The following is a 27,158-nucleotide window of genomic DNA, read 5'->3' as shown; positions in this document are numbered from 1 at the left end:
CATATGACTGGGTTGCTCTCGACGTCCAGGCATCACATGTAATGGCAACTCTGTTTGCAGAAAAGATCGCTTCAGTGACTTGTTGCTTCACGTCTGCGTACAACTGGGGAACTGCAGTCTCTGTAACGAACCGACGAGTGGGGATTGTGTAGCGTGGCTCACACTCATTAAGCAGTTGCCTGAAGCCTTCATTATCAACAACACTGTACGGGCGCAAGTCTTTACATATAAAGCATAAAAGTGCATTTGTGATCTTCTTAGCCCGTTGGGATGTTGAGGGAAATTTTGAGTTGAAAGCCTCATTCAGGGTTGGTTGAGACGACACACGCTGTGTAGTACCTGTTGCTAGTGGCTGATCAGCGTGGTGTCTTGTCATGTGAAGACGGAGGTTGGTCGTGTTGCTGCAGTATTTTACTTTGTTTCTGCATAGCTTGCATATTGCATGACTCATGTCCAATTCCCGACTTCCTGGTGTCTGCAAAAATCCGAAATGCTCCCATATCTTGGCCTTGAGTTTTACCGGCGGTGGAAACAGTTTTTCACTGTTTCCTTCCATGTTTGTTCTGGGTTGAGACGTGTGCTCTTTTTGCCTAAACTGCCACCTATTGGCTTCATTGTGCACTGCACCATAGGTGATGTTTCGTTTTCAAAACAGCCGTCACAGCATTTGATGCCGTATCGATACAGTAGCATCTGCATCGATGCGTGCATCAGCAAGGAGGACGTCACGATATATTGCCATATCGATTTTTTGAGCACAGCCCTAGCTCCAGTACTGTTCACTGGACAAAACCCATCACCACTTTCAAAGTAAAACACATCTGGGAATTAAAGCAGATGTTTCCCTAAACACAGAACAGAGGTGCAGCTCTGTCTCTCTCTCAGGATTTCACAGTCACAAATCTCTGGGGGAATCATTGTTTATTGAATATCCAACATGCAGGTAGAGAATTGTATAGAAACCATCCACCTCCACTTTGCCACCATCACTCACCGCCTGATGTCCTGCAGCCTCTCAAACTCGTGGTCGATGTAAGTTCTCAAGTCATCGATCAGCTTCCGTTCAACACTGATCACCTGCCGGACGTTCAGCAGCGATGTGTACATTTCTCCTGCGGACACAGTCAGGACAACGCAGCCAAACAAAACACGTGTGAGAAGATTCATCTCCACAGCAAAGAGTTAAATGTCCTTCCTCCTGCAGCAGCTCCACAGTCTGAGCTCCTCCTCCTCCTCCTCCTCCTCCTCCTCCTCCTCCTGCAGGCTTCTCTGTCAGAATCAAACCTGCCTCCAGGTCCTCCTCACATGTGAGATCAGCTTTCACCCACAGCCTGAGGAGATGGGTTTTACACCATTACACTCATCACACTGGTTTATTTCCTCTACAACAACAACAGGAGTATTCCAAACTTTTATTTAGGTTGTTTGTGCAAATTAATCTGATTAAATTATTAAATTTGAGCCTGGTTGCCTGCAAACAACTTATTGTATGATATACAAAGATCAACTTGCCACCTTTATTATAGCCTATATATATAATTATATTTATTTAATTTGATTTATTTGTTTTTAGGTGACGATAAATCACAGCGATAGGTTCATATGGGTCTTAAGTTTGGAGTTACAGCGACATCTGCAGGCGACAGCGCTGTACAACATCCCATCTGTAGCAATAAAGCTCCATAAATTTGAGAAGAAAGATTCATTAATTGTTGGTGTAATTAGGCTATTATTATTATCAATATTATTATTATTATTATTATTATTACATGTGAATAATGTTGATATGGATTAAACTACATGTGTCACTGTGACATGCATATGGTATTTTACACCCTTAACTTAAAGAACCAGTTCACAATAAATATACTGTTAATCACTTTTTAATCCCCAAGAAAATGTGAGTAATATCTGGCCTATGGGCATCTGTTCAATATAGTTTCCCTTCTAATGGACATTGCAAAAAAACCCAACATATTCAAAGTTTTAATTTGTGTATTTCAGGCCCCCAGAGAACAGATTGACTTGGTGGGTTACATTTTGTATTTTTATTTATTATTGAGGTTTATCTATAACACAATTCTGACACATCTTTACCAGCATCAAGGGAAACTTGCATTTAGGCTGCTTACATACATATATATAAATATTCAAATGGGAATTTCAGCCCACTTATTTGTACATTGTTCAAACATTTATGGTATTTAAATTTTTATAATATTCGTTATAAAGTGTGAAGCTCAGTCACAGACTTGCTCATAAATCCTGCAGGATCAGCAGTGCATGCTCAATGAGAAACTGAGAGGCTGAAGCACAGCAGCTGCCAGATTGTGTCATAACAACTAAAATTCAATCCCACAACTGTCAACAACCTGTATTGACTCTGGTGGCGGATCCATAAATGTGTCGATCTTGTGGACACACAAGGTTTAATCAGTGTCTGGTTATTTCTTGTTCAGAGATTGTACATTCTGTTCTCTCTGCGTCACAAATAATCTTTGAATTACATCAGTACAACTTGAAATGTTCATTCCCTTTATGTATATGCAAGAACGGGGTTGCTGCAGATTTCATAAAACTAGGTTTCAGACATTTAACAGACACAAAGAAAACAATTTTATACTTTTAAATATGTTTCATGATAACATCGGCACATGTTTGAAAGTATGATGGAAAACCAGTTGGGACATTAAGATTTTTAATATTTTAATTCATATCACATGGACTCATATAACACATTTCCACTGATAATAATCATTCAGTGGATCCAGAAATGTTTCATGAAATGGGCAATGAATCAAGCAATACAATTTATTTTAAGCTTCTTCTTACATTTTTCATCATGAGACAATGAGCAACCTAAAGCAGCAGTAGTGACAGTGTTTGCTGCAGATCTGATGCTGCTGACTGACAAAAAACAAACAAGGGATTGATGAGTCTTCTGCAGCACAATCAACTGTTTCATTAAGATACAATGATGTTTCATAAACAAAATGACTGTCTAGGACTTTTTTAATACCCTCTGAGGCCTTTTTGGAGGAAAGAAATTGAAATCTTGTTTTTGAAAGGACTTGTCATAACTTAGCCCATATTTTTTTAATGAATTTCACACTAAAATGGCAGATACACATGGCATATACATTTACCCAGAAGAACAAGGACTTTGTGTTTTGTCACCATTACTTACAATGGAAGTGCATTAGGAAGTGTCTCTTAAAGGCCAGAGTGAAAAGTAAGAATATAAACCTGTTCCAATGTTCACATGGGCTCCTGACTCCTGTCTTTAATCTTATTTAATTCTACGACCAGGGTTTGACTTTCTTTGAGCAGCAGAGGAACGTTTTCCCGATGTAGCCCCTGAGACTCTGGTCTCTGAAGCCGTAGATGAGCGGACTCAGAAAACGTGGGATCAGGATGAAACAGAAGTAATTAAAAAAGGAGATGTCCCCTTGTTGCCAGTTGGCGTGCAGCACTATGAGAGACTCAGTGATGGGATGGCTGAAGGCCAGCACGCACAGCAGCAGCTGGAAGCCGTGCAGCAGCACCGTGTGCATGGCTTTGTTCACGGACACTCGGTCCTGTCTCAGCTTCCTGGTCTCCAGCAGGATTCTCACATATGTAAAGAGGATGATGACTGCGACCACTGCAAAGAAGAGCAAACTGACAGCAGCTTTGAACAACATCTGGATAGGAGAGGGGTTGACAAGAATAGTTTTGCAATGCACAGGGGTGGAGAGGACATCCACAGAAGGGTCACGTTTCCCGATGGAGAAGTCAATGACAGGGAAGATGCAGCTGATGAACCATAGACACAGAATAATGATCCAGATACGGTCTGAGCGCCAGGAGGCCGGGCATCGCAGGGGGTAGACGATGGAAATGTAACGCTCCAGTGACATGGTGGCCAGGATTAAGGGGGTGTTCTGGAAAGTGGCGGTGGATATGAAGAGCAGGGGAACACAGTATACCAGAGCAAATTTCACCTGACCTATGACGAAGAGGAAGAGCAGCACAGAGGTCATGAGCTGGAGGGTGTCGTTGACCAGCATGGAGGCGAACAGGATGTAGCGGGACGTGTCCAGGAACTGCCTGTGGGACGCAAAGATGTGCAGCATGACAGCGATGCAGCACAGGAAGACGCAGAAGAACGGGATGACCACACACACCTTGATGATCAAAGACAGGCTCCTGTGGGAGGTTGCGTTGGTTTGAAGCTCAGTCAGATTCGACATTTTGCAGCTGTGGAGGCCGGGGAGTACACATGTTAAAGCACTTAAAGCTCCATGTACATATTGAGAAATAAAATGAATACACACATAAAAGCAACAACATAATCTACTTGATAACTTACAGAAAACCTCCAACATTGTAAATACTCCTTTGACTGTAAAGCAGTTTGAACTTTGCCTCAATAAACATCCAATTTTCATAATAACAAAGCACTTCATTCACCTACGAATGTCTTCGTCCGTCAGAAGAGTTCAGATTTCTATTCTTCTCATCATAAGATGTGTCTTCGATGAACGTTCCTGAGACGTTCTCCCTCTAATCTCTGGCCTTGTTCCTATATGTTGTGTCTGATATAGGTCCGATTCCTCCAGAGATAAAGTCATTTCATGCTTTCATCATTAAGCATTATGTTTCTCATCATCAACAGATTTCAGTGGGGAGTTGGACTCAAGGGCTGAGACAAGATCTGTGGAAAGAAGCTCTGAACATGGAGAGTGTTGTGACATGAAACTTTTCTTAAATCATAGCAACTTAAAATCATAACAAACACGTCACAAGTGATGTTGCACTGAACTTGGTCAGGACCCTCAGAACCCCTTCAGAGCAAAGTCATAAAACCGGGATTCTTTTAAAAGTATTATTTATTGTTTAAAAATCTCGAAATACATCAGTTATGTCTCCAAACCAAAGTCTTGGCAGAGTGTAATTACTTTTACAGTAAATCAATTTCCAACATCATTTACATTGTTTGCCACTCAAATAATTGATGATCCACACTGTCTACAATAAGCTGTTGATTTACATTATTCTAAGTATGATGTTCAAATGAGTTGCTAATAGAATATTCCATTCATATTCCTGTTTGCATGTTACAGAGCAAAGTCTGATTATGACGTCAAGCAGTTGGTAATTGTCGTGTACATGATGTTTCAAGATGCTGTGAAAACTCTAATAAGACGTTCTAATGCGATTAAGACGTATACATGCCAGTCATGTGACTACTCCACATGTCTTGATTTGATTATTGCTTATTCTGGTTATGACCGTATTCAGGTGAGGATCATCAGAGCATGCTGTTGACATGGCAGTGTCTTATTCAGACTTATGTCTTAATTGGGTTGATTTTGGAATATTTCTGTCTATGTTAACTTAAAGGTTCAGTGTGTAGAATTTAGTGACCTCTAGTGGTGAAGTTGCATTTTGCAGCTGAACCCCTCACCTCACCCCTTCCAAACATGAAAGAGAAGCTGTGGCAGCCTTCAGTTGTCATAAAAACTCAAAAGGTGTTTAGTTTGTCCAGTCTGGGCTACTGTAAAAAACATGAGTTGAATTTCATGCATGAACTATTTTATTAGTCATTTTATCAGTTTACGAGCTTCCGTTATTTTCTGTATAAACAGCCAGGAAGTGAGGTGTCAGTGAAATTAAAGGTGAAGGGTTAAACCCCAGGAATGGTCTGGTAAACCTTCCACTGTAGCTCATTTATCAGACCCAGAAACACCTCCAACCTCCACTGAGGCTCGACTACACAACCGCAGTACTGTGGCGATGATCTTTCAGCCCTTTGTCAGCTTCAGTGCAGATGACATTCAGCCACTCTGAATGCAGCCGTTTGATCAGGGTGAAGGCCGCCAGCGGGTTCGCCATCGCAGCCGCCAGGCCTTTATAAAGTCCAGTGTGCAGGTCAGACACTTTGGTGTAGAAGCTGTGTTAAAGTGTGGTTATTAACCCTTGTGTTGTCCCTGCTTCCCCCGGCTGTTGGCCCCCTCACATAGCCCACCCCATATTAGGACGCACACCTAGCGCAATAGACAAGTGAGCAGCCCTTGCAGATGTATTTGTTACACCCGCGGCACATGGTGTGAGTTTTACATGGAAGAGGCCGGACACTCGGGCTATGGAAGAGGCCGGACACTCGGGTCGAGCGTCGTAGTCAACAGCTCTCTGTGCTGCGGCGGCGGCTTTTACAGCCTTCACAACCGCGGCGGACGCGTCCGTGCGGGGGATGCGCTCCCTTCGTGCGATGAACGGAGTCACGAGAGCCTTTCCCAGCTGCTCTAGGAACACCCTCCGCTTGTTGCGCTTGCCCGGCATCCAGTCTGGGTTGATCTCTCTCCATATCACAAAGGCTTTGTAAGAAGAGATGTCGAGAATGTTGTGAAAGACGACCAGGGGCCAGCGCGCGGTCATCCTCCTGCAGCTGTACGTTCCGATCACCTTGTCTAGGTTGTCCACGCCACCTTTGTTGCGGTTGTAGTCCAGGACGATGACCGGTTTCCCGTCCTCGCGGTCGCTGATGTCGGCCTCAGGGTGCCGTGTGCTCAGGAGCACCACATTCCTGTTTTTCTTTGGGATGTAGGACACAAGAGTGGCAGTGGGCGTGGATGCGAACTTGGATGAGAACACCTCTCTTCCCTTGACCGCGAGCAGCCTGGTCGGGAGCTCGGGCTTGTTCTTCCGAACAGTGCCGACCACGGTGAGCTTCCTCTCCAGGAGCTGCCGCGCGAGTTCGTAGGAGGTGAAGTAATTGTCGCACGTGACGTTGCGACCGTGCAGTCCCTCCGTTACATCGAACACTACCCGCAACCCCTGGTTCCATTCTGCCTTGCTGGGCATGTACTGACGGAATGGACACCGGCCTAGGGAGAAAAACAGGAGGAGAAGAGATGAGAGGAGATGAGATGAGGACGAGGACTAGCAGCCGCTATCTACATAAGATAACATAACTAACATAACATAACATAACATAACATAACATAATAATAATATAAAAAAAAAAAAAGACTAACCTCTGAACGGAACCAGTTGCTCGTCCACGGTCACTTCGGGCCCCGGGTTGTAGAGGTGCGGTAGCCGCGACACCCACACGTCCCAGACCTCTCGCACGGCCGCCAATTTGTCCGTGGCTCGTCTCGTGCTTCTCGTCTCGCGGTCGTCGAAGCGCAGCAGTCTGGAGTACGTGTGGAAGAGTTTTAGGGGCATCGTGGCACGAAATATCGCCCGGCCGCTCTCGGCGTCCCACAGGCTGGCAGCGGCCTCGCCCCGGGACCTGTACACGCCCGCTAAGATCAGCAGCCCTACGTAGGCGCGCAGGTCGGTCTCGTCCATTCCTTTCCATTCGTCACCGTATTTTCGACGACCCTCCCGATTCGTCATCTCCAGGATGATGTTCTCTACCGTCGGTGTGATGAACAGGTGGAACGTCGAGGCTAGGTCACCGGTGCGGAACGTCGGGTGGATCGTGGGGCCCCGGGGGACCCCGCTTTGAGCCGCAGCAGAGGAGGAGGAAGAGGAGGAGGAGGAGGAGGAGGAGGAGGAGGAGCAGTGGCCCTCCTCTCGGCCGTACGCCCTCGAGGACCATGTTATTTCCCCGTTTCTTGAGGGGAAGGTCTCTCTTTCCACGAGTCCGGTGGTGGTGGTGGTTGTGTCGCCGTGGTCTTGTCCTCCTTCTTCTTCTTCTTCCAAGGATGAAGAATCTGCAGAAGCATCACCCACTGGGTCGTAGTCTTCATCACCGTCGTCGTCTTCGTAGTCACCGTCGTCGTCTTCGTCTTTGTCGCTATCGCCGTCGAATCCGTCTCCGTCTCCGTCCTCTCTGTCTTCTTCTCGGTCTGCTTTTCTGTCTGCTTCTCGGTCTGCTTCTCCATCTCCTTGTCTGTCCGCTTCTTGGTCTGGCTCTTTCGCGTCCTCTTCGGGTTCAGAGGATGGTTGCTGGGAGAATAGCTGTTGGAGAACCTGTTCTCTGGTGAAACGCTCCTGACGCGACATCGTGCCATGGCCCGTGAGAGAGTGGCACACTGAGACTTATATGTGGGTCTAATGTACCCCCCTTGATTTCAATTGGAATCAGGTGTGGGTCTAAATGACCCCACAGAGCACCACAGTGCCCTCTCTGGGGGTCTAAATGACCCCTCCCATGACAATCGAGAATGACAATCCATTGGTCTCAATTACCCCAGGAGAATTGGATCATGACAATCCTTGGGTCCCCCTAACCCTAACCCTGACCGGCCAGGGCTTGCGTATGATCACACGCACGCACTCACGCACGCACACACACACACACACACACAGACACAGACACACTCTGGGTCAATTCGACCCAGGAACAACATAAGGGTTAAAGGAAAGAAGAGGACAACCACTCAATTAGGATTTGGGTTTGAAGCTCGTGAGCTAAAAACTGTTCACAGAAGAGAAAATATCCTTCAGGCAGAACCACGATAGTAGTTATACGAAACTCTGCTGTTCATCAGAGTTGAAATACCAAATACACAATGATTTGTGGTACTTGACACAAACAACACGAAGGAAATAGACAGATCATCTCATAATGAAATAATCAAGAGATACCTTTTTACATAACAGTTCACCTAACTCCAAAGCACATCACTTTATTTATGACCTTATCTGCTTTTATTTGTTTGTCTTTATTCACTTAATTAGATTTTACTTCCCTACATCTAATAACAGCAACCTTTTAAACTTCTGAAAGTTCAGCGCTGGGCTGAAAGGAAACAGCTTTTTGTTCTGACGCCAGAAGAAGAAATTCAAATGAATGTTGGATGTTGACAGATCAGTCAAGCTGATGCATGACATGACTCATTTTCCAACCAAACCACAAAAAACACCACAACACTGAAGCTTCAGTGTCTTGGTCAAAGTGACTCCTCCACACATTTTCTTTTTTTTCCCATGGAGAATTCAATCTTCAGCATTAATTATTGGGAAGTGACTTGATGAGTCTTGTTCTGCATCAGTTGGGCTCTTTGCAGCATCATGAAAGTTTCTGGCCAAGGGAAAGAAAAACTTTAAAAGCCATGATTCTACCTGCACAGTTAATTGATGTCATTGTTTTCTTGTAAAGAAAAACCATAAAACAGAACTTTAATTCCGCAACAGTGAAATTGAAATTTTTGAGCTATTGGGACATCGTATATCGTACCTTATTGCATCGTATCATTTGGTATTGTATTGAATTGTAGCTTAACTTCTCTTGTCTCATCTAGACTTGTCTTAAATTGTCTTCTCTTTACTTGTATTATATCGTATTGTATTTCATTGTATCGTATCGTATCCTATCCTATCCTATTTTATCATATCATATTGTATGATATCGTATCGTAGCGTATTATATCTTAACTTTTCTTGTCTCAACTTGTCTCGGCCTGTCTTAACCCGTATTGCATTGTATTGTATCGTACTGATCGTATGGTATGGTATCATATCCTATCGTATATGGTATGGTATCATATCATATGGTATCGTGTATTAGGTATCGTATCTTATCTTATCGTATCGTAAAGTATTGCATCGTAAAGTATTGCATCGTATCGTATCATATTTCATTGTATGATATCGTACCTTAACTTGTCTTGTCTCAACTTGACTAGACTTAACTTGTCTTGTCTTAAGTTGTATCCTTATCATCCTATCGTATCTCAACTTGTCTTGTCTTAACTTACCTTATCCTAACTTTCATGACTTGTCTTGTGTCTTGTCTTAACTCATCTTAACTTATCGTATCTTATCTCATGATCATATTCTTGTGAAATCTCTGATCATCATTATGTCCACAAACTTTTAATTGTCCACTATATGTCACAGCACCAGTACTGTTCACTGGACAAAACCCATCACCACTTTCAAAGTAAAACACATCTGGAAATTAAAGCAGATGTTTCCCTAAATACAGAACAGAGGTGCAGCTCTGTCTCTCTCTCAGGATTTCACAGTCACAAATCTCTGGGGGAATCATTGTTTATTGAATATCCAACATGCAGGTAGAGAATTGTATAGAAACCATCCACCTCCACTTTGCCACCATCACTCACCGCCTGATGTCCTGCAGCCTCTCAAACTCGTGGTCGATGTAAGTTCTCAGGTCATCGATCAGCTTCCGTTCAACACTGATCGCCTGCCGGACGTTCAGCAGCGATGTGTACATTTCTCCTGCGGACACAGTCAGGACAACGCAGCCGAACAAAACACGTGTGAGAAGATTCTTCTCCACAGCAAAGAGTTAAATGTCCTTCCTCCTGCAGCAGCTCCACAGTCTGAGCTCCTCTTCCTCCTCCTCCTCCTCCTCCTGCAGGCTCCTCTGTCAGAATCAAACCTGCCTCCAGGTCCTCCTCACATGTGAGATCAGCTTTCACCCACAGCCTGAGGAGATGGGTTTTACACCATTACACTCATCACACTGGTTTATTTCCTCTACAACAACAACAGGAGTATTCCAAACTTTTATTTAGGTTGTTTGTGCAAATGAATCTGATTAAATTATTAAATTTGAGCCTGGTTGCCTGCAAACAACTTGCATGATATACTAAGATTAACTTGACACCTTTATTATAGTCTATATATATAATTATATTTATTTAATTTTATTCATTTGTTTTTAGGTGACGATAAATCACAGCGATAGGTGCATATGGGTCTTAAGTTTGGAGTCACAGCGACATCTGCAGGCGACAACGCTGTACAACATCCCATCTGTAGCAATAAAGCTCCATAAATTTGAGAAGAAAGATTCATTAATTGTTGGTGTAATTAGGCTATTATCAATATTATTATTATTATTATTATTATTGTTATTATTATTATTATGTTAATAGTTTCCCTTCTAATGGACATTGCAAAAAAAAAAAACATATTCAAAGTTTTAATTTCTGTATTTCAGGCCCCCAGAGAACAGATTGACTTGGTGGGTTACATTTTGTATTTTTATTTATTATTGAGGTTTATCTATAACACAATTCTGACACATCTTTACCAGCATCAAGGGAAACTTGCATTTAGGCTGCTTACATACACATATATAAATATTCAAATGGGAATTTCAGCCCACTTATTTGTGCATTGTTCAAACATTTATGGTATTTAAATTTTTATAATATTCGTTATAAAGTGTGAAGCTCTGTCACAGACTTGCTCATGAATCCTGCAGGATCAGCAGTGCATGCTCAATGAGAAACTGAGAGGCTGAAGCACAGCAGCTGCCAGATTGTGTCATAACAACTAAAATTCAATCCCACAACTGTCAACAACCTGTATTGACTCTGGTGGCGGATCCATAAATGTGTCGATCTTGTGGACACACAAGGTTTAATCAGTGTCTGGTTATTTCTTGTTCAGAGATTGTACATTCTGTTCTCTCTGCGTCACAAATAATCTTTGAATTACATCAGTACAACTTGAAATGTTCACTCCCTTTATGTATATGCAAGAACGGGGTTGCTGCAGATTTCATAAAACTAGGTTTAAGACATTTAACAGACACAAAGAAAACAATTTAATACTTTTAAATATGTTTCATGATAACATCGGCACATGTTTGAAAGTATGATGGAAAACCAGTTGGGACATTAGGACTTATAATATTTTAATTCATATCACATGGACTCATATAACACATTTCCACTGATAATAATCATTCAGTGGATCCAGAAATGTTTCATGAAATGGGCAATGAATCAAGCAATACAATTTATTTTAAGCTTCTTCTTACATTTTTCATCATGAGACAATGAGCAACCTAAAGCAGCAGTAGTGACAGTGTTTGCTGCAGATCTGATGCTGCTGACTGACAAAAAACAAACAAGGGATTGATGAGTCTTCTGCAGCACAATCAACTGTTTCATTAAGATACAGTGATGTTTCATAAACAAAATGATTGTCTAGGACTTTTTTAATACCCTCTGAGGCCTTTTTGGAGGAAAGAAATTAAAATTTTGTTTTTGAAAGGACTTGTCATAACTTAGCCCATGTTTTTTTTTATGAATTTCACACTAAAATGGCAGATACACATGGCATATACATTTACCCAGAAGAACAAGGACTTTGTGTTTTGTCACCATTACTTACAATGGAAGTGCATTAGGAAGCGTCTCTTAAAGGCTTGTGTGTGTGAAAAGTAAGAATATAAACCTGTCTTGTGTCTTTAATCTTATTTAATTCTACGACCAGGGTTTGACTTTCTTTGAGCAGCAGAGGAACATTTTCCCGATGTAGCCCCTGAGACTCTGGTCTCTGAAGCCGTAGATGAGCGGACTCAGAAAACGTGGAATCAGGATGAAACAGAAGTAATTAAAAAAGGATATGTCCCCTTGTTGCCAGTTGGCGTGCAGCACTATGAGAGACTCAGTGATGGGATGGCTGAAGGCCAGCACGCACAGCAGCAGCTGGAAGCCGTGCAGCAGCACCGTGTGCATGGCTTTGCTCACGGACACTCGGTCCTGTCTCAGCTTCCTGGTCTCCAGCAGGATTCTCACATATGTAAAGAGGATGATGACTGCGACCACTGCAAAGAAGAGCAAACTGACAGCAGCTTTGAACAATTTCTGGATAGGAGAGGAGTTGACAAGAATAGTTTTGCAATGCACAGGGGTGGAGAGGACATCCACAGAAGGGTCACGTTTCCCTATGGAGAAGTCAATGACAGGGAAGATGCAGCTGATGAACCATAGAGACAGAATAATGATCCAGATACGGTCTGAGCGCCAGGAGGCCGGGCATCGCAGGGGGTAGACGATGGAAATGTAACGCTCCAGTGACATGGTGGCCAGGATAAAAGGGGTGTTCTGGAAAGTGGCGGTGGATATGAAGAGCAGGGGAACACAGTATACCAGAGCAAATTTCACCTGACCTATGGCGAAGAGGAAGAGCAGCACAGAGGTCATGAGCTGGAGGGTGTCGTTGACCAGCATGGAGGCGAACAGGATGTAGCGGGACGTGTCCAGGAACTGCCTGTGGGACGCAAAGATGTGCAGCATGACAGCGATGCAGCACAGGAAGACGCAGAAGAACGGGATGACCACACACACCTTGATGATCACAGACAGGCTCCTGTGGGAGGTTGCGTTGGTTTGAAGCTCAGTCAGATTCTGCATTTTGCAGCTGTGGAGGCCGGGGAGCACACATGTTAAAGCACTTAAAGCTCCATGTACATACTGAGAAATAAAATGAATACACATATAAAAACAACAACATAATCTACTTGATAACTTACAGAAAACCTCCAACATTGTAAATACTCCTTTGACTGTAAAGCAGTTTGAACTTTGCCTCAATAAACATCCAATTTTCATAATAACAAAGCACTTCATTCACCTACGAATGTCTTCGTCCGTCAGAAGAGTTCAGATTTCTATTCTTCTCATCATAAGATGTGTCTTCGATGAACGTTCCTGAGACGTTCTCCCTCTAATCTCTGGCCTCGTTCCTATATGTTGTGTCTGATATAGGCCCGATTCCTCCAGAGATAAAGTCATTTCATGCTTTCATCATTAAGCATTATGTTTCTCATCATCAACAGATTTCAGTGGGGAGTTGGACTCACGGGCTGAGACGAGATCTGTGGAAAGAAGCTCTGAACATGGAAAGTGTTGTGACATGAAACTTTTCTTAAATCATAGCAACTTAAAATCATAACAAACACGTCACAAGTGATGTTGCACTGAACTTGGTCAGGACCCTCAGAACCCCTTCAGAGCAAAGTCATAAAACCGGGATTCTTTTAATAGTATTATTTATTGTTTAAAAATCTCTAAATACATCAGTTATGTCTCCAAACCAAAGTCTTGGCAGAGTGTAATTACTTTTACAGTAAATCAATTTCCAACATCATTTACATCTTTTGCCACTCAAATAATTGATGATCCACACTGTCTACAATAACCTGTTGATTTACATTATTCTAAGTATGATGTTCAAATGAGTTGCTAATAGAATATTCCATTCATATTACTGTTTGCATGTTACAGAGCAAAGTCTGATTATGACGTCAAGCAGTTGGTAATTGTCGTGTACATGATGTTTCAAGATGCTGTGAAAACTCTAATAAGACGTTCTAATGCGATTAAGACGTATACATGCCCGTCATGTGACTACTCCACATGTCTTAATTTGATTATTGCTTATTCTGGTTATGACCTTATTCAGGTGAGGATCATCAGAGCATGCTGTTGACATGGCAGTGTCTTATTCAGACTTATGTCTTAATTGGGTTGATTTTGGAATATTTCTGTCTATGTTAACTTAAAGGTTCAGTGTGTAGAATTTAGTGACCTCTAGTGGTGAAGTTGCATTTTGCAGCTGAACCCCTCACCTCACCCCTTCCAAACATGAAAGAGAAGCTGTGGCAGCCTTCAGTTGTCATAAAAACTCAAAAGGTGTTTAGTTTGTCCAGTCTGGGCTACTGTAAAAAACATGGAGCCTCCTTAGAAAGGACCTGCTCCTGATGTAAATATAAAGTATTTAAATATAAACGGCTCATTCTAGGGTAAAGAAAACAACAATTCATACAATTTAGATGAAACACTAGTGAAAACATCACTTGGATTATTTTTTATATTCACTTTCTGTCAATAGATCCCTTTCACATAAATCTTACACACTGAACCTTTAATATGACCGAGTGCCATCTGTCACTGCAGCAGTGTGGTTCTGTTGTCCAGCTGCAGCAAAGTTGTATGTAAACCAGTATGTAGAGGATCAGAATTAAACCAGGATATTAAGAGAACCTGTTTGACCAGCTGCATTATTTCTCCATCCTGTTTGCCCTGTGGGGTGAAAATCATGAACATCGTCGACCTCACATGTACGACAGGTGCATGAACACATTGTGCAACAGGACATATTTTCTTATGAAAATAAACAGATAGCTTCAGCACAGAATTGAAAAACGTGGACAAATTTTGTTTAAGTTAAAGTATTTTTAATTAATCTATCTAACTATTTATTTCCTGCTAATGTGGTGCTGTCACTCAACTGAGCCGTTTCCAGCTGTCACGGGGGCGGCTCTCGTATCGATCGCTGGCACTGAGAGGATTCTGCTGAGAGGACACTTCCATGTGAGCTGGACCAGACTCGTTCAGTGCAGTTTGTGAACTGTTGAGCAAAGTGTTTTTGGCAGCAGTGCTTCTTACTTCAGCTCACAGTGCTGACGTCAATGCAGGCGACGCTTTGTGAGCTGTAGATGTCACTACAGTCAGTGAAGCTGAGTCTCTCTCTCAGTGAGTCCATTACTGCAGGATCCAGAGTTGCTGGGTCTCACTGACGCCTGTGAAAGCATTAAGTGTTGTTACTATCACTGCAGAATTTTACCTGTAAAATTACTGTTGGGCCATGGTTCTTTGTGAAACCACACTTCGGCCTACATGTTCAGTCAAGAGCCTGAAGCCGCATGTTCCTCCAAGACTCAGTCTCCCAGGGGGCACAGAGGGTGCCCCCCCCCCCCCCCCCCCCAGGGACACAGGTTTCAACTCCCATTGGTCACTCTGGACCCCATGACCTGTGAGGTCACCGGGCCAATATAAAGCCAGGTTGATGCAACTCTTCCCTCTCTTTCTACACTCCCTCCAAGGAGAGAAGGCTGTCGAGCCTCGTCCTGCCTCTTCCTACGATCCTTCCACAGGATGGAAGGCTGTGGAGCCTCTTCTCCAGCTCATATCTTCTCTTCCCATCCAACTCTTCGAGAGGAGCACAGAGGTGCAGCTTCCAGCTCATCTCACCAAGGAAACCTCCTCGCCCTCCAAGCTCTACCAACGTCCTAGCAGCGACTCGATGTCCTGCTTGCAAACTTCAGCCAGCAACTGAACTGAACTGAACTCAACAGAAACCAGCAAGACGACACAAAACTGCGAACTGCACAGCAACTTCCTTTTTCCCCTTTCCACGGACTGGTAACACAACTGGGCTTAATAATTATACTAGGCTAAGCAAGACTGTTTATGCGATTCTGTGTGAGGTTTATAAGTTTGATTTGTGGTGTTGTGATATTTTGGGTACAAGTTATTGAGAAAGTAATGTTAGTCTGTTATGCTCTTCACAGTCTTTCGTTGCATCCAATCTAGTAACTTCCTCTAATTTGGCACACACACAGACACACGCATAACTCTTCACCTCATTATCTCTACAGGTCGTAAACATTCCAATAGGTGGGGGACGGGTGTTGTCTCTTGGGCCAGCCACCATTTCGAAAGCGCGCTGACTCACACAGACACACACACATGTATACACACATACCTATCGTTGTTTAGCAATTAGACCGTTAGTAATTTGTGTTTTTATACTTTATTATATTCATAATAAATGTTTTTCTTTCACAAATGTTTTTCCATTAATGTTGCATAAGTGAATTTCGCCAACCTCTACACTGTCAAGAACCCCATATCTTTCAACTTAGTTAACTATCTATATGGTAATTTTGGTTATAGTTATTAATTTAATTGTTAATCAGAGTTCCAAATTTGTAGTTAGAACCTTTATCTATGAGACTTAATCAATAAATTGGCGATCTTTTCCCTTCCTTTGAAGGGTGGTGCCCCGAGGTAACTTTAATCAATTAAAGGTATTATTTAATATTAATAATAAAATATTAATATTTAATATTTTATTTTGATAACCAAATTTTTTGAATGCCGAAAGGCACACCATTTTATGGTATCACGTTTGATGCATTATGGCACAACATTACACTCACACTTATCCCATATTCCTAAAAATGCAACATTTCTAATACTAGAAATATTCCCAGTCCAATATTACTAGGTCAATATTTCCATGACTGTTAACTTACTCCTCCAATATTCCTGTTTGCATGCAGCCGTTACCTGATTAATTTAAAACTGTGTTCTTACTGGATTTCGTGTTCAGTGCACAGAGGCCAGGCCGTGTGATGCAAACTGCCCTAAAACCTGAGACCTGTTTGAGACACTGTAAACATGAAGGTTGCTCCTGAAACACTGATGGTATCATCATCTCACGTGTTTTAATAAGAAAATTCTTATTTCAGAAGATGTTGTTGGCATGACCCCTATTACATTGTCACATTAATTAGGAATAAAATATATAAGACATATATATAATGGTGAAAAGACACATAGACACATAAACATGTGTAACTGTGTGGTGCACGGCAGAAAGATGGTTTATCTCAGGGTTCGAGGATGTTTGACTGTGGTTGTGCATACATGAGGGAGGGTAAATAGTATTGACAGTCGTTGTAAAGATCAGTACTGTGCATTTCAGCACTGTATTTTTGTAATTGTTTAAATGGTTTCTTACTATCCTGGAATTATACTTATTGTACTATTACTACAAGTAAATACCTCTAGATTGGAAATTTAGGAAAATGCTAAAAATCTGCAAATTGCAGAGTAAAAACTTAAATTTTGTTTATTACATTTTTTGGACTAATATATATGATACTGATCTGACACAAACCTGGTGCAACTTTTTTAACAGTGTTTCAGTGTCAGGCTCTTGAACCACATCACTCATGTCAGTCATCACAGCACAATTAACCTACAGGTATATTAACAGTGTAGTTATTCAAAACGATCATGAATCACATGAAGAGTGTTTTCTGACACGCTCTCCATTGGAGTGAGCTGCTGCAGTGCGCGACATCTCCAGAGCACAATTAGAGGACAAGTCTCATATCCCCTGTTTAGTAATTAACAGACTGGCTGATTATTAACGTAAAGCTCCTGAGTCTAATTGCGCAACCTGAAGTTTTCACAAACTTTCTGCCTCTGAACCCCAGAGGATGTCAACTCAGCAGATAAGTTATTTGCAGGCAATTAGACAGAATCAATGCTCTGACTAATCTGTTGGCATCAAGAGCTTTAGTGAAATATTAAATGGCCTATTTAAGTGTGGAGTACAATAAAACTATTTTCAGTGAAATAAACTAAAAAGCTATTAGAGGATGGGATTAATAAAGGATGCAACAAAGAAAACCCCAAGAAAATGTGGTCTCATTATGTTACTGTTGGGGATCGGGTCCAGACAAAGGAAGGATGAGGCCTACATGGGCCTTTAACAGCCTGCCTCGAGTTGTTTCCTGCTGTGAGGCCGAAAAATACCCAGAATGCTTTTGTGGCACCCATGTTTTTTTGACCGCCGCCCGAGTTTAAACTCAGGCCTTCCATTGGCTGAGAGCCAACAGACCCCACGGCCCCCCCTGGAGGGAGGCCGGACATTTCTCAGGTAATAAATACAGAGAACCCCCTCAATTCATTGCTTTTTCCCGTGCGCTGAAGATAGGACCAGAACCTCTCCCGGTTCCTCCAGATGATCCAGACACTTAAAGGGAGCAACCAATCCAAACGTTTGTATTTTTATTTTTACCTTAAAGAGGACATTGTATGCCCATTTTACCACAAGTTGATATGGTTCCTTGGGGTCTTAATGAAATGTCTGTAACATACTTTGGTCAAAATACCACAAGGATCATTTAAAACAGCACCCTTTTTACCCTGTCTAAAACAGCCCTCCACAGAGTGACCTGTTTTGAGTGCCTGTTCCTTTAAATGCTAGTGAGCCAGCTCCCCCCTCCCCCCTCTCCCCCCATGATTTTAAACGATATAAATTACATATTTTATATGATATAAATTATCAAATATGCATCCCATACTTTGTATTCCCCTTCTGTTGTCCTGGAGTTTTAATTTTCCCAATCACATAATTAAATGTCCCCCTCTGCCCATCCACTACAAGCAGATAGACAGAGAGAGAAAGAGAGGGGTGCGGGGGGGGGGGCTATGAAGACCATCATTTACCCCCAAACCCCGACATTCAACGGGTACAACAACAAGCGGAGAAAGCAGAATCGCGGGCTTAACAGCGCGGAGAAATGCGCGTCCCGTGTGAACAGCCAGGCGGCTGCGCGCTTGAGAACGGCGCTGCGCTGCCTCGCTGCGTCCGGTGTAAACCTGGCGTAACGAGTGGGGGGGCTCTGTGTGTTTGTGCCAGTGTTACAGTAGTGCTGAACTCTGCGGAAGTCTTCCACACTGCTGACTGTGTGGCGTTGACACAAATTCCAGCTCACGCATGGGAGAGTGAGCGGTCGCGCCCGAGCAACTGCTGCAGCCTCCCGGTCCCAAGGATCCAGACAAATGCCACATGTGAGTGAATTGCGGGCTGACCAGCGCGGAGAAATGCGCGTCCCGTGTGAACAGCCAGGCGGCTGCGTGCTTGAGAACGGCGCTGCGCTGCGCGTCCGGTGTAAAGGGCAGGACACATTCGCCAAAGAGAACGAGACGAATTCTCTCCTATCCGGCCCGCTCGTTTCCCGCTGCCACCGCGCGAATCAGCTACTCTAGAGGCCACGAACACAATTAAGAGGCTTATGTCTAGGCAGAGAGTAGTTTAAACATTAGCGTGTTATTATTTGAGTGTATATTTCTGTAGGACCGCCGAGTCCCTTTGTTTTGTGTCAGCGCGTCGTGACGAATCTGCGTTTACGGCCACATCGCGGCACTGTTTACCGTTAGACCAATTTTGCGGAGATTTTAACCCATTAAAAGATCGGTACACAGCTGGACGGATCTTAGTTCATCCGCTTGGGTACCGAGTGGTAAAGTCCCCTCAAAGTTGTCTCTGGCGGTGTTTGAGATCTCCTCTGATCACTCTTTGCATGTTTCCTTTTCTCTCTCTCTCTCTCTCTCTCTCTCTCTCTCTCTCTCTCTCTTTTCTCCTAAACCCGCCTGCACACACGTTCCAACCTGCATCCACATAATTCACGTGTTATACCTGTCCAGGGACTTAGAGAGTGCGATCGCATCTCGAACCACGAGATAGACAAAAGCATCCCTTTGTTCTCCATTTCCTGTTGGTCAAACAACGCGGCTAGACCGCCATCTTGAATTCGATCCTACGTCAAATCACGTGGTTAGACCGCCATCTTGAATTCAGTAACACGACACCACGCGGTTAGACCGCCATCTTAAATTCAGTAATACGACGTCATCCCCCGTGACTTCGTACGCCATCTTGACTCCCCCTTCTCTCTCTCTCTCTCTCTCTCTCACACACACACACACACACACACACACACACACACACACACACACACACACACACACACACATAGGTATTACATGTGTGTTATAAATTGTGTTAAGTGCTAGTGTTGTGATCTTTGATATAGTGGATTCTTGTTAGGATAATAGTCATCAATTAACATTGAGGTTATTATCTTTAATAAATTCTATTGTATTTAATGTACCGGTATTTTGTGATTATTTGTGCATATGTATGTGACTACAGCTGGAACATGATAGCCAGTGCTTGAACTTAAACCTTCACTGTTTACAATCATTAATAGTAAATATTGAGATTTTATGAGACTGATCTTTACAGATTGATTGTTGGTCCCTGATACCAGGGTGGTGCCCCGTCTTTGATAAATTATAATTACAAATTGTATTATTCTTAGTTGATAATTTTATTGTTTCTCATTAATTATTTCATTCTTAATTGATAACTTTATTGTTTTTAATTAATAATTTTATAATTTTAATAAATAATTTTATTATTTTAATAATCATATTTTATTAATAATTAGCAAACATCAAGTCTACCTACTATTGCACAACATTACTTACAGTCCTGATGGTATAAAAATAAGACTTTCATGAAATGTTTATGATTATATATTCTTCAGTGATATACAGCAGTTGTTCTTGACTGAGCACGGGGCAGCCGGCGTGCAGGGTGTCGACGTCTCCCTCACCATTTCTGTGGAGGTTCCACCAGAAGATCCTATCGTATCTCAACTTGTCTTGTCTTAACTTATCGTATCTTATCTCATGAGCATATCCTTGTGAAATCTCTGATCATCATCATGTCCACAAACTTTTAATTGTCCACTATATGTTGCAGCTCCAGTACTGTTCACTGGACAAAACCCATCACCACTTTCAAAGTAAAACACATTTGGGAATTAAAGCAGATGTTTCCCTAAATACAGAACAGAGGTGCAGCTCTGTCTCTCTCTCAGGATTTCACAGTCACAAATCTCTGGGGGAATCATTGTTTATTGAATATCCAACATGCAGGTAGAGAATTGTATAGAAACCATCCACCTCCACTTTGCCACCATCACTCACCGCCTGATGTCCTGCAGCCTCTCAAACTCGTGGTCGATGTAAGTTCTCAGGTCATCGATCAGCTTCCGTTCAACACTGATCGCCTGCCGGACGTTCAGCAGCGATGTGTACATTTCTCCTGCGGACACAGTCAGGACAACGCAGCCGAACAAAACACGTGTGAGAAGATTCTTCTCCACAGCAAAGAGTTAAATGTCCTTCCTCCTGCAGCAGCTCCACAGTCTGAGCTCCTCTTCCTCCTCCTCCTCCTCCTGCAGGCTCCTCTGTCAGAATCAAACCTGCCTCCAGGTCCTCCTCACATGTGAGATCAGCTTTCACCCACAGCCTGAGGAGATGGGTTTTACACCATTACACTCATCACACTAGTTTATTTCCTCTACAACAACAACAGGAGTATTCCAAACTTTTATTTAGGTTGTTTGTGCAAATTAATCTGATTAAATTATTAAATTTGAGCCTGGTTGCCAAACAACTTATTGTATGATATACAAAGATCAACTTGCCACCTTTATTATAGCCTATATATATATATATAATTATATTTATTTTATTTATTTGTTTTTAGGTGACGATAAATCACAGCGATAGGTGCATATGGGTCTTAAGTTTGGAGTCACAGCGACATCTGCAGGCAACAGTGCTGAACAACATCCCATCTGTAGCAATAAAGCTCCATAAACTTGAGTAGAGAGATTAATTAATTATTGATGTAATTAGGCTATTATAATTATTATTATTACTATATTATTATTAATATTATTATTATTGTTGTTGTTGTGATTCCATGTACGATTAAACTACATGTGTGACTGTGACATGCATAAACCACTCAACTGAAACCACCAGTTCACAAGGAATTTACTTTTAATCACTTTTTAATTACTCAATAAAATGTGAGTAATGTACGTAATATATCTGGCCTATGGGCATCTGTTCAATATAGTTTCCCTTCTAATGGACAGTGCAAACAAAACATATTCAAAGTTTAAATTTGTGTATTTCAGGAGAACAGATTGACTTGGAGGGTTACATTTTGTATTTTTATTTATTATTGAGGTTTATCTATAACACAATTCTGACACATCTTTACCAGCATCAAGGGAAACTTGCATTTAGGCTGCTTACATACACATATATAAATATTCAAATGGGAATTTCAGCCCACTTATTTGTGCATTGTTCAAACATTTATGGTATTTAAACTTTTATAATATTCGTTATAAAGTGTGAAGCTCAGTCACAGACTTGCTCATAAATCCTGCAGGATCAGCAGTGCATGCTCAATGAGAAACTGAGAGGCTGAAGCACAGAAGCTGCCAGATTGTGTCATAACAACTCAAATTCAATCCCACAACTGTCAACAACCTGTATTGACTCTGGTGGCGGATCCATAAATGTGTCGATCTTGTGGACACACAAAGTTTAATCAGTGTCTGGTTATTTCTTGTTCAGAGATTGTACATTCTGTTCTCTCTGCGTCACAAATAATCTTTGAATTACATCAGTACAACTTGAAATGTTCACTCCCTTTATGTATATGCAAGAACGGGGTTGCTGCAGATTTCATAAAACTAGGTTTAAGACATTTAACAGACACAAAGAAAACAATTTAATACTTTTAAATATGTTTCATGATAACATCGGCACATGTTTGAAAGTATGATGGAAAACCAGTTGGGACATTAGGACTTATAATATTTTAATTCATATCACATGGACTCATATAACACATTTCCACTGATAATAATCATTCAGTGGATCCAGAAATATTTCATGAAATGGGCAATGAATCAAGCAATACGATTTATTTTAAGCTTCTTCTTACATTTTTCATCATGAGACAATGAGCAACCTAAAGCAGCAGTAGTGACAGTGTTTGCTGCAGATCTGATGCTGCTGACTGACAAAAAACAAACAAGGGATTGATGAGTCTTCTGCAGCACAATCAACTGTTTCATTAAGATACAATGATGTTTCATAAACAAAATGACTGTCTAAGACTTTTTTAATACCCTCTGAGGCCTTTTTGGAGGAAAGAAATTGAAGTTTTGTTTTTGAAAGGACTTGTCATAACTTAGCCCATGTTTTGTTTTATGAATTTCACACTAAAATGGCAGATACACATGGCATATACATTTACCCAGAAGAACAAGGACTTTGTGTTTTGTCACCATTACTTACAATGGAAGTGCATTAGGAAGCGTCTCTTAAAGGCTTGTGTGTGTGAAAAGTAAGAATATAAACCTGTCTCGTGTCTTTAATCTTATTTAATTCTACGACCAGGGTTTGACTTTCTTTGAGCAGCAGAGGAACGTTTTCCCGATGTAGCCCCTGAGACTCTGGTCTCTGAAGCCGTATATGAGCGGACTCAGAAAACGTGGGATCAGGATGAAACAGAAGTAATTAAAAAAGGAGATGTCCTCTGGTTGCCAGTTGGCGGGGAGCACTATGAGAGTCTCAGTGACGGGATGGCTGAAGGCCAGCACGCACAGCAGCAGCTGGAAGCCGTGCAGCAGCACCGTGTGCATGGCTTTGTTCACGGACACTCGGTCCTGTCTCAGCTTCCTGGTCTCCAGCAGGATTCTCACATATGTAAAGAGGATGATGACTGCGACCACTGCAAAGAAGAGCAAACTGACAGCAGCTTTGAACAATTTCTGGATAGGAGAGGGGTTGACAAAAATAGTTTTGCAATGCACAGGGGTGGAGAGGACATCCACAGAAGGATCACGTTTCCCGATGGAGAAGTCAATGACAGGGAAGATGCAGCTGATGAACCATAGACACAGAATAATGATCCAGATACGGTCTGAGCGCCAGGAGGCCGGGCATCGCAGGGGGTAGACGATGGAAATGTAACGCTCCAGTGACATGGTGGCCAGGATTAAGGGGGTGTTCTGGAAAGTGGCAGTGGATATGATGAGCAGGGGAACACAGTATACCAGAGCAAATTTCACCCGACCCATGACGAAGAGGAAGAGCAGCACAGAGGTCATGAGCTGGAGGGTGTCGTTGACCAGCATGGAGGCGAACAGGATGTAGCGGGACGTGTCCAGGAACTGCCTGTGGGACGCAAAGATGTGCAGCATGACAGCGATGCAGCACAGGAAGACGCAGAAGAACGGGATGACCACACACACCTTGATGATCAAAGACAGGCTCCTGTGGGAGGTTGCGTTGGTTTGAAGCTCAGTCAGATTCTGCATTTTGCAGCTGTGGAGGCCGGGGAGCACACATGTTAAAGCACTTAAAGCTCCATGTACATACTGAGAAATAAAATGAATACACACATAAAAGCAACAACATAATCTACTTGATAACTTACAGAAAACCTCCAACATTGTAAATACTCCTTTGACTTGAAAGCAGTTTGAACTTTGTCTCAATAAACATCCAATTTTCATAATAACAAAGCACTTCATTCACCTACGAATGTCTTCGTCCGTCAGAAGAGTTCAGATTTCTATTCTTCTCATCATAAGATGTGTCTTCGATGAACGTTCCTGAGACGTTCTCCCTCTAATCTCTGGCCTCGTTCCTATATGTTGTGTCTGATATAGGCCCGATTCCTCCAGAGATAAAGTCATTTCATGCTTTCATCATTAAGCATTATGTTTCTCATCATCAACAGATTTCAGTGGGGAGTTGGACTCACGGGCTGAGACGAGATCTGTGGAAAGAAGCTCTGAACATGGAAAGTGTTGTGACATGAAACTTTTCTTAAATCATAGCAACTTAAAATCATAACAAACACGTCACAAGTGATGTTGCACTGAACTTGGTCAGGACCCTCAGAACCCCTTCAGAGCAAAGTCATAAAACCGGGATTCTTTTAAAAGTATTATTTATTGTTTAAAAATCTCGAAATACATCAGTTATGTCTCCAAACCAAAGTCTTGGCAGAGTGTAATTACTTTTACAGTAAATCAATTTCCAACATCATTTACATTGTTTGCCACTCAAATAATTGATGATCCACACTGTCTACAATAAGCTGTTGATTTACATTATTCTAAGTATGATGTTCACATGAGTTGCTAATAGAATATTCCATTCATATTCCTGTTTGCATGTTACAGAGCAAAGTCTGATTATGACGTCAAGCAGTTGGTAATTGTCGTGTACATGATGTTTCAAGATGCTGTGAAAACTCTAATAAGACGTTCTAATGCGATTAAGACGTATACATGTCCGTCATGTGACTACTCCACATGTCTTAATTTGATTATTGCTTATTCTGGTTATGACCTTATTCAGGTGAGGATCATCAGAGCATGCTGTTGACATGGCAGTGTCTTATTCAGACTTATGTCTTAATTGGGTTGATTTTGGAATATTTCTGTCTATGTTAACTTAAAGGTTCAGTGTGTAGAATTTAGTGACCTCTAGTGGTGAAGTTGCATTTTGCAGCTGAACCCCTCACCTCACCCCTTCCAAACATGAAAGAGAAGCTGTGGCAGCCTTCAGTTGTCATAAAAACCCAAAAGGTGTTTAGTTTGTCCAGTCTGGGCTACTGTAAATAACATGGCGGCTTCCTTAGAGAGGACCTGCTCCTTATTTAAATATAAACTGTTTCAATATAAACGGCTCATTCTAAAGTAAAGAAAACAACAATTCATACAATTTAGATGAAACACTAGTGAAAACATCACTTGGATTCTTTTTTATATTCACTTTCTGCCAATAGATCCCTTTCACATAAATCTTACACACTGAACCTTTAATATGACCGAGTGCCATCTGTCACTGCAGCAGTGTGGTTCTGTTGTCCAGCTGCAGCAAAGTTGTATGTAAACCAGTATGTAGAGGATCAGAATTAAACCAGGATATTAAGAGAACCTGTTTGACCAGCTGCATTATTTCTCCATCCTGTTTGCCCTGTGTGGTGAAAATCATGAACATCGTCGACCTCACATGTACGACAGGTGCATGAACACATTGTGCAACAGGACATATTTTCTTATGAAAATAAACAGATAGCTTCAGCACAGAATTGAAAAACGTGGACAAATTTTGCTTAAGTTAAAGTATTTTTAATTAATCTATCTAACTATTTATTTCCTGCTGATGTGGTGCTGTCACTCAACTGAGCCGTTTCCAGCTGTCACGGGGGCGGCTCTCGTATCGATCGCTGGCACTGAGAGGATTCTGCTGAGAGGACACTTCCATGTGAGCTGGACCAGACTCGTTCAGTGCAGTTTGTGAACTGTTGAGCAAAGTGTTTTTGGCAGCAGTGCTTCTTACTTCAGCTCACAGTGCTGACGTCAATGCAGGCGACGCTTTGTGAGCTGTAGATGTCACTGCAGTCAGTGAAGCTGAGTCTCTCTCTCAGTGAGTCCATTACTGCAGGATCCAGAGTTGCTGGGTCTCACTGACGCCTGTGAAAGCATTAAGTGTTGTTACTATCACTGCAGAATTTTACCTGTAAAATTACACTCACACTTATCCCATATTCCTAAAAATGCAACATTTCTAATACTAGAAATATTCCCAGTCCAATATTACTAGGTCAATATTTCCATGACTGTTAACTTTCTCCTCCAATGTTCCTGTTTGAATGCAGCCGTTACCTGATTAATTTTAAACTGAGTTCTTACTGGATTTCGTGTTCAGTGCACAGAGGCCAGGCCGTGTGATAAGACATATATATAATGGTGAAAAGACACATGTGTGGTGCACGGCAGAAAGATGGTTTATCTCAGGGTTTGAGGATGTTTGACTGTGGTTGTGCATACATGAGGGAGGGTAAATATTATTGACAGTCGTTGTAAAGATCAGTACTGTGCATTTCAGCACTGTATATTTGTAATTGTTTAATGGGTTTCTTACTATCCTGGAATTATACTTATTGTACTATTACTACAAGTAAATACCACTAGATTGGAAATTCAGGAAAATGCTCAAAATCTGCAAATTGCAGAGTAAAAACTCAAATTTTGTGAATTTAATTTTTTGGACTAATATATATGCTACTGATTTGACACAAACCTGGTGCCACTTTTTTAACAGTGTTTCAGTGTCAGGCTCTTGAAC

At 42.0% G+C, this 27,158-nt stretch overlaps 3 protein-coding genes across 3 annotated transcripts; all 3 read right to left on the bottom strand.

Annotated features, from left to right (window-relative positions):
* Nucleotides 1-990: 990 nt before the first annotated feature.
* On the bottom strand, nucleotides 991-4,232 carry LOC117773082 (odorant receptor 131-2-like). The gene is made up of 3 exons (XM_034604777.1): nucleotides 3,304-4,232; nucleotides 1,285-1,331; nucleotides 991-1,112 (listed from the first exon to the last, which is right to left on the bottom strand). Exons 1-3 carry the CDS (start codon nucleotides 4,230-4,232, stop codon nucleotides 991-993), a joined length of 1,098 nt encoding a protein of 365 aa, XP_034460668.1.
* Nucleotides 4,233-12,173: 7,941 nt separating this feature from the next.
* Nucleotides 12,174-15,109, bottom strand: LOC117772795 (odorant receptor 131-2-like). The gene is made up of 2 exons (XM_034604257.1): nucleotides 14,999-15,109; nucleotides 12,174-13,125 (listed from the first exon to the last, which is right to left on the bottom strand). The coding sequence occupies exon 2, from the start codon at nucleotides 13,116-13,118 to the stop codon at nucleotides 12,186-12,188; it is 933 nt and encodes a 310-aa protein (XP_034460148.1). The 5' UTR covers nucleotides 13,119-13,125; nucleotides 14,999-15,109; the 3' UTR covers nucleotides 12,174-12,185.
* A 6,012-nt stretch (nucleotides 15,110-21,121) lies between these two features.
* Nucleotides 21,122-26,369, bottom strand: LOC117773081 (odorant receptor 131-2-like). Its single transcript, XM_034604776.1, has 4 exons — nucleotides 26,213-26,369; nucleotides 23,403-24,338; nucleotides 21,404-21,450; nucleotides 21,122-21,243 (listed from the first exon to the last, which is right to left on the bottom strand). The coding sequence occupies exons 2-4, from the start codon at nucleotides 24,329-24,331 to the stop codon at nucleotides 21,122-21,124; spliced, it is 1,098 nt and encodes a 365-aa protein (XP_034460667.1). The 5' UTR covers nucleotides 24,332-24,338; nucleotides 26,213-26,369.
* Between the last annotated feature and the right edge of the window lie 789 nt (nucleotides 26,370-27,158).

This window comes from Hippoglossus hippoglossus, chromosome 13 (assembly GCF_009819705.1).
Source record: "Hippoglossus hippoglossus isolate fHipHip1 chromosome 13, fHipHip1.pri, whole genome shotgun sequence".
Classification (NCBI taxonomy): Eukaryota; Metazoa; Chordata; class Actinopteri; order Pleuronectiformes; family Pleuronectidae; genus Hippoglossus; species Hippoglossus hippoglossus.
Note: the sequence above shows the minus strand (reverse complement) of the source record. Positions and strands in the feature narration are given on the sequence as shown.